Genomic DNA, 7614 nt, shown 5'->3' with positions numbered 1-7614 from the left:
GGGGTGGGGGGGGGGGGGGGGGGGGGGGGGGGGGGGGGGGGAATCAACGCCTCCGCCCGCTCGACACAAGCATATTCGGGCGTACTATTAGCGGAGCAGACTCCGCGAGGAATGTCCGCAGTCATTCGGGCTTTCATGGTCGAGCGCACTTCCGCGTTGTAGTTTCCTGTAAAAATGTCCGTGAAAAATCCCCGCGATGTGAAAAATAGCGGAGTCCGCACGGTCGTAAAATCTGAGCTTTGCGCGCAAAGGGCTTGCGCCCGAGTATGTGCGGGCCTTAACGCGCATGTCGCCGAGCGGTGAACAAACCAAACAACACAATTTCAGGAGAAATTGAAAAGATATGCCGTCTATGACATCGTTCATCGGCGATTTCACTAGATGGCGATAGGACGATAGGATATGGACAAGATCGCCCAACTCTAACAGACACACCACCGCACAAGTATAATTGCTCACAACGGTGTAGGCCACGTGCGTAGGCTCTGCTGCACAAGTATAAATCCCCTTATAGCAGTAGTGTAGTAATGCAGTTTCAACAGCTTGCTAGCATTATTAGCTCGCTAGTAATCATTAGCCTTGCTAGCTATCTAGAATCAGCCAACTTTAGCAGCAAGCTTGCTAGAGGAAGACATCCTGAAATAAAATCAGCTAGCCTGAGGGAAAGGCTGAAATGCTTTTAGATAATCCATTACTTGGTCAGGATTGGGATTTTAGTTTGTTTTATTTAGTTAAATAGCTCGTTTTGTGCTCGGGGACGTCCTGACCTAAATGTGAGGCAAGACCCACCCACACAATCATCCCGTTGCTACGACCATACTCAGTCTTCCTGACTACAACATCCGAAATATTTAATGGAGTTTTATTAATTGATTTATTATGTCATTTTATTTATTATGGTATCATGTCATTACTCAAACTTTTACCACACTGCCTTGTGTCCGACAGGTTATGGATTCGAACCTTCCTTGTTTTATCCTCTTCATCTTGATTGGCTGTGTCACATGCTCCTCTGATGATCATCACCACCACAATGCCACCCGCCGCTACGATTACTGTGTGCTCGGAGCCGGGCCTGCAGGACTGCAGATGGGATACTTCCTCTCCAAGGCCAACAGAGACTACATCATCTTGGAGAGGAACTCAGGACCGGGCAGCTTCTTTAACAAGTAGGAAACTTTGTGATGACATATTGAACAGGAGACACAAGAAATTAGAGATGTTCTGATACCACTTTAATTACAGTACCTGAACTTGCACATCGTCCGATACCAAGTACCAATCCGATATTGCTGTGTTAAAAAAAAAGGTAACTGCTTTATACTAACCCTGTATGGATGTACAATTCTTGCATGTCTCAGGTTCAACTCTGACGGGTGAACAGACTACCCGCATTTTAGGCAACGCAGTATCGGAAGAACTCTACAAGAAATGGTGCTTGGAAATTGCACCTATCTACCCTCCTGAATCACCTTTGCCTTCTCTGCTCTGTTTTGTGTATCAAGGTATCCCAGGCACAGGAAGCTCATTAGCATCAACAAGATCTACACAGGAAGGCAGAACCGAGAGTTCAACCTGCGCCACGACTGGAACTCGCTGCTGAGCGATAAACCTGACCTCCTGTTTAAGAGGGTGAGCAATGAGCTTTACCCTCCAGCCGATGCCTTCCCGCTCTACCTTTCCATGTTTGTGAAGGAGCTCGGGCTGAGGGTCAGGTACGGCGTGGACATCGGCAGGATCAGGGCAGTGCAGTCAGCCACCGGCAGGAGCTACATCCTGACTGATCAATATGTGACAGACTACACATGCAGGTAAATTTGCGTCCCGCTGAATCTGAAATGATCTTATATTGGTTTGGGTTTGGATTGCATCGTGCTGTCCTCTGTCCTTCAGCGTCCTACTGGCAGCCACAGGTTTGTGGGTCCCTCAGAAGGTAGAATTTCTCGGGTCTGACCTGGTTGAAGGCTACGAGTCCATCTCCACTAATCCAGAGGACTACAAGGACCAGGCCGTACTTATCTTGGGCAAGGGGAACTCGGCTTTCGAAACAGCGCAGAGCATCTTGGGAAGAGCAAGTCGGGTGCACATGCTCAGTTCCAGCCCTGTTCGACTGGCTTGGCAAACTCATTATGTTGGAGACCTCAGGTAGCGCTAAAGATTTGGTGATTTCTTCCCTTATCTGTTCCGTCTCTACGATATGTGGTTCCCAAACTTTTAATTTCAGAACTAGTCCCCACAGCCCTGTTAGAAAACCTCAAGTACCCAGTGTGTAGGCTGTTTTGGTCAGGTCTGCATTCATACTACCACTTTGGATGGCTGGATGTTGTATTATTTATAAGCAAACTATTTTAAACGCTTATCTGTCACTAAGCTAACTGATTAAAGTATTAAATTAATTGCTTTTAACACAATTTTAACCATTAACCCGTTACTTTTAGCTAAGTATTTTAACCTTTTTTTTTTTTAAACTTTTAGCTAACGTTAACTATTTAAACTATGTTACTTTAAGCTAACTATTATAACCGTTGGTCCATTTCTTCTAGCTAACGATTTTAACTGTTTATCTATTTCTTCTAGCTAACGATTTTAACTGTTTATCTATTTCTTTTAGCTAATGTTAACTCTGTTAACTATTTATCCATTACTTTTTGCTAACTGATTTTACCATTTATCCCTTACATTTAGCTTACTATTTTAACGATTACTTTTAGCTAACTATTTTAACCATTTTTCTGCTACTTAAGCTAACATTAACTATCTTAACTATTTATCCACTACTTTTAGCAAAATACTTTTTTCTTTTACTTTTAGCTAATGTCAAGCATTTTAACTATTTATCCATTACTTTTAGCAAACTATTTATTTATGACTTTTCGCTAATTATTTTAACCATTTATCTGTTACTTTTAGCGAAGTATTTTAAACATATATCATTACTTTTAGCAAACTTTTTATTTATGACTTGAGAGAACATTATTTTAACCATTTATCCCTTACTTTTAGCTAACTATTTTAACCATTTCTCTGTTACTTTTAGCTTACTATTTTAACTGTTTACCCATTAGTTTTATGCTCAGTTCACACTACACGACATTTTTAAAGTTGTCAATACTTGACCTAGCGCTAAAGCGCTCAAGGCTCGGCCTCTGTCGGGGAGCTCCAGTTGGCGAGTGGACAATCAGGGCTAAAGTCATGTAGTGTGAGGCATTAGTTACCATTTCAACTGTTCATCCATTACTTTTAGCTAACTATTTGTCAGCTTCACCATCCTTTCTGCTTTGGATCTATCAGCACGTATAATGCAAAGTGACATCTTGTTTTTGTTTTCAGAGCTGTGAATAATGAGCTCATAGACACATATCAGCTGAAGTCCCTCGATGGGTTAGTGGAGGCAAGCCTGGACAAAATAGTCATCGTTCAACGAAAGGAGCAAGGCAGGAGGAGATCGGGCACCAAGAACAAAGAGAAGAAGCGACAGTTGTACTTGACTTTAAAGAAGTACATACAAGACAAGAACAGCTCTGAGGTGACAGGAGACGAACTGCCGGGGTATCACTTTGACAACTTCTCTATGCGAAAGCCCTACGACCGTGTGATTCGATGCCTCGGGTTCAGATTCAACTTCAGCGTATTTGACAGGTATGGACTTATGTAACATGGAAGGCTTTTATTGTGTTGTGTCAGTATCCGTACATTAAGTAATGTACTGGCCTGTCGACAGATGCCCCTCTGTTGTATCTTATTTCCATGTATAAGAAAGTCCAAGCTGTTTTATTTATGTAATGTTCAATCTCCTGCAGCTCTGCCTGCCCTCCAAACAGTGACAATGCAAAAGGGAGGTTGCCGGGGGTGACAGCCTGGTATGAAGGGACCAACACCCCTGGTTTGTTTGTGCTGGGAACTGCTGCTCACTCCAGAGACTACCGCTTGTCTGCTGGAGGCTTCATCCATGGATTCCGTTACACAGGTGAGAGTCCAACAGGTGTTTGTTCATTTGTGACATTAAGAGCAAACAATGCTCCATTCAATCATAGCATGCTCTCTGCTACAGTTATCACATCTATATGGACCATGAACTCTCAACTACCTTTGTCAAAATAGAGTGCTGCGGGGATGACATTTTTTTTGTAGGACTACCTGGAAGTTAGTGCTGCTCTGGTTCCTTAAACAAAAAGGAAATGGGATTTTTTGCAAATAAAACAAAAGGTTCTGACACTTAGCAAGATAATCAGAAGTAAAAAGCTAACTACAGTTGCATTAATTCAACGTTGCCACCTCAACGAGGCTGTAAAGCAGTGTCCGTCGTGATTACACTCTGCAGTCTCACATAGCCACTTGTTAGCAATCGTCTTTTTCAATGCGGCACCCATAGCCCCATGCAACAGGTTCAGTCACTGTTAAGGTAAACACACTCTACAAGCTGTGTTGTATTAAAATAGAAATCTTTATTTGTTACAAAAATAGTCCCACAGATACAATTAGCTTCACCCTGGCAGAACAAGGTTGATTGGTTGAACTGGAAAACAACCGCGGCCCACCAGCAAGTGCACTTTAACACCTAACCACTGTCAGTGCATGAGATACAAGTCCGACGGGACCAATTTTAACACGTCAGTTCCCCTTGGCTACATCAAGACAGAACTGACTACTACTACATTTTACTGAAATCATATTGTATGATTTAGAGTCACCAATTAACCTGCATGTCGTAGCTCTGTAGTAGCATTTCCCAAACTCTCTTTTTTTTCTGGCAGTATCTCTCTTTGCTGCCTGTGGCCTTTCCTCAAACAAAACTTGTCTCCTTGTAATAAACAGACGAGGAGAAAGACCACGAAATGTTCGATGTTCTTCATTGTGTCCTTTTCTGAATCATGTATGTCACTTTATGTGATGTCAAGCTAGTTAGTGGTTGACGCGGCTACGACCAGCCGGTAACAACCACGCCTATATATAAAGGGTACTGTTTGCGGTGGAAACGCTAGGGTCTAGGTTCCATGTCTGAAGGGTTACTTTTGGTTCCAATGGTACCATACTGAAAGTGTTTGGTGGAAACGAGGCTTTAGAGCCATCAGTTAACCTAAGTCTTTGGACTGTGGGAGGAAGCCGGAGTACCTGGAGAAAACCCACAATGTCACAAGGAGAACATGCAACACAACTGTGTTGCCATGCCGATTGAATTGCAAAAATGCATTTCCATGTTTTAGGATTCACTCCTGCAGCACTCTTAGTGCATGAATGAATTGGACAACTGTATATTTTAATAAAGCAGCCCTTTGTGCCAGTTGTACATGTAATTAAGGTGATATTTAAATACACTGTGTATTTCCTGCCACAGCGCGAGCTGTACATCGTGTGCTTGAACAGCGTTACCACAGCAACCCCTGGCCATCCACAAAACTGTTGACAACGCAGCTCCAGTCCTGGATCCTGAAGCGGGTCGGCGAGGCCTCTGGGCCATACCAAATGTTTGAGGTGCTGGGGGACGTTATACTTCTTCGAGGGTAAGTGGATGTCATTTTAACATCAGCAGGTCAGGAGGTATTAATGCCCAGACCACCTTAACTGTCTGGATGCCAAGACATTACATCACCTGACCGTTTCACAATACACAAATGTACAGTTAATCACTTTCATGCTCATCATATGTTGGTCCTTTCCTCTCTCCATGACTCTCAGCTCTCACTGTGAATACGTGGAAGAGTTTACTCTCCAGGCGTTGCCTCAGTTCACCTCTCTGTCGGGTCATGAGGTCACCCACCACGGACTGATAGTTCTCATCATGCAGTACGGGAAGAAGAAGATAGACTATCTGGGGCGGGGCAGGGCAGAGACAGACTGGACCAAAGCTTGGCAATCCAACTTTTTGCATCCTGTTTTATACTACTATGACACACTTCCTACTGGTGAGGACAAACACATTAAAACGTTTATTATGAGGAGAAGAATTACTGTAGTTTGACAGGGAACAAACTGTGAGTGAATGTTAAAGATTTTTTTTTTTCCCCCAGAGGAAGAAATGAAGCTCCGTCCCCAAGGCTGGCCTTTACCGAGGCCCAAAGCAATCCATCACATGGTGGAGGACTTCCTCACAGAGTGGGAGAGTCCCATATCTCATATCCAGCCACTGCGGCGCTTCCTCGAGCACTGTGTCCAAACTGACCTCAGGGCCTTCTATGCGGGTAAAGCTGCAAACATTATTCTTAAAATACTAATTTAACACTGATCTGTGTGGGTAACTGCTTAACATTACTGATTAATATAAATCAAGATGTTTAAATATATTTGGTTTGTAGCTTATGCAGGATTTATACCTATGTGTGTAGGCTCTGCAAAGAACCGACGCACAAGTATAAATCCTGCGCTACAGAGCAGACCAGCAGCATTTATCCCTGATTGTACATCAGATTAGGCGTTTGACTGGTTCCTGTGTTTTCTCATGTCTTTCAGAATCATGTTTTCGCTCATCCCTCACCCACCGAAAGCCGCCGCTGTTTTGTCAGCAAGGTTACTTGAAGCATCAGGGTGTCGCTCACGACATGCAGCTGTGGCAGCGCGATCATGATGCTGGACTGATGCCTGTCGAGCAGGATGCGGACACATCAGGGGCCGACCCCGCATTCCCCAAATACCTGGCACAAGCTGGAGCCTCCGTGTCTTCAGGACTGAAACTTGACTTCTGATTGTTTTACTCGAGCGTGCTAAAGCTCTGTCTACCATGCTGTTAAGGTCCCTCAGACTTGCTACCTCCAGCACCCATGATAACTCCCTCCATGAGACCAAATATTTTGACAGAATATCATCCTACAGATCAGTGGTTCCTCACGTTTATGGCATGTGGCCCCTTAAAGGTCCAGTGTGTAGGATTTAGTGGGGATGTACTGGCAGAAATTGAATTTAATATGATATAATAAGTGTGTTTTCTTTAGTCTCACCTGAAAATGAGCCATGTTGCACCGCCATGTTTCTACAGTAGCCCAGAAAACCAAACACTGGCTTTAGATAGGGACATTGAACAATGAACAATGAAGGAATTCAATTCAGGAGAAGTGTCAGCTGGTTGCGATGTGAAATCCTCACCACTAGATGCCACCAAATCTTCCTAAATCTTACACACTGCTCCTTTAAATTACGTCAGTTTCTACCTACAAACTCTCCTCACCTGATGTAAATGTCTCACACTTGACTGTTTCAACCAAAGAGTGACTTTCCTTCTTTATTTTGATCATACTTTAAGGGGCAAATGATGTAAAATTATCCAATAATTCACAAGAAAAAAAGCAAAGATTAGAGGGAAGATATATCACAGCCCCTCAGGCTGCATCATCATGCAACTTTTTGGGAACCCAGCCCCCACTGCATATCACTGGAGAGGCACCTTTTCCCTGGAATGCTCCTTTATTGATATTCCTCACAAAATATTTATATATATCAGAATATAACATTTTCATATCATGGAAATCGACATTGTATGAATATATATAGGCGGAGGGTGGGTGTTACAGAATGATTATGCACATATACATTTTACATGATATTATCTGATGAAACAAACATTAAAGATGGATTACAGACTGTTTTTTAATTCAAATAAAAGTTTTTGTTTTTGTACTGTTA

General features: G+C 43.1%; 1 protein-coding gene across 2 annotated transcripts in view; it reads left to right on the top strand.

Annotated features, from left to right (window-relative positions):
• The window catches only part of foxred2 (FAD-dependent oxidoreductase domain containing 2), a 12059-nt gene extending 4445 nt beyond the window's left edge, over window positions 1-7614 (top strand). For both annotated transcript variants that reach the window (XM_050068984.1, XM_050068983.1), the window contains exons 2-10: window positions 949-1169; window positions 1506-1811; window positions 1894-2145; window positions 3331-3639; window positions 3801-3967; window positions 5336-5501; window positions 5677-5903; window positions 6009-6179; window positions 6448-7614. In XM_050068984.1, coding sequence (XP_049924941.1) covers window positions 952-1169; window positions 1506-1811; window positions 1894-2145; window positions 3331-3639; window positions 3801-3967; window positions 5336-5501; window positions 5677-5903; window positions 6009-6179; window positions 6448-6680 — 2049 coding nt within the window. In that variant the 5' untranslated portion in view covers window positions 949-951 and the 3' untranslated portion in view covers window positions 6681-7614. The remainder of the gene's footprint in view (window positions 1-948; window positions 1170-1505; window positions 1812-1893; window positions 2146-3330; window positions 3640-3800; window positions 3968-5335; window positions 5502-5676; window positions 5904-6008; window positions 6180-6447) is intronic.

The sequence above is a fragment of the Epinephelus moara genome, chromosome 18 (assembly GCF_006386435.1).
Source record: "Epinephelus moara isolate mb chromosome 18, YSFRI_EMoa_1.0, whole genome shotgun sequence".
Classification (NCBI taxonomy): domain Eukaryota; kingdom Metazoa; phylum Chordata; class Actinopteri; order Perciformes; family Serranidae; genus Epinephelus; species Epinephelus moara.
The sequence above is the reverse complement of the archived record's forward strand: the minus strand, read 5'-3'. Positions and strand labels throughout refer to the sequence as shown.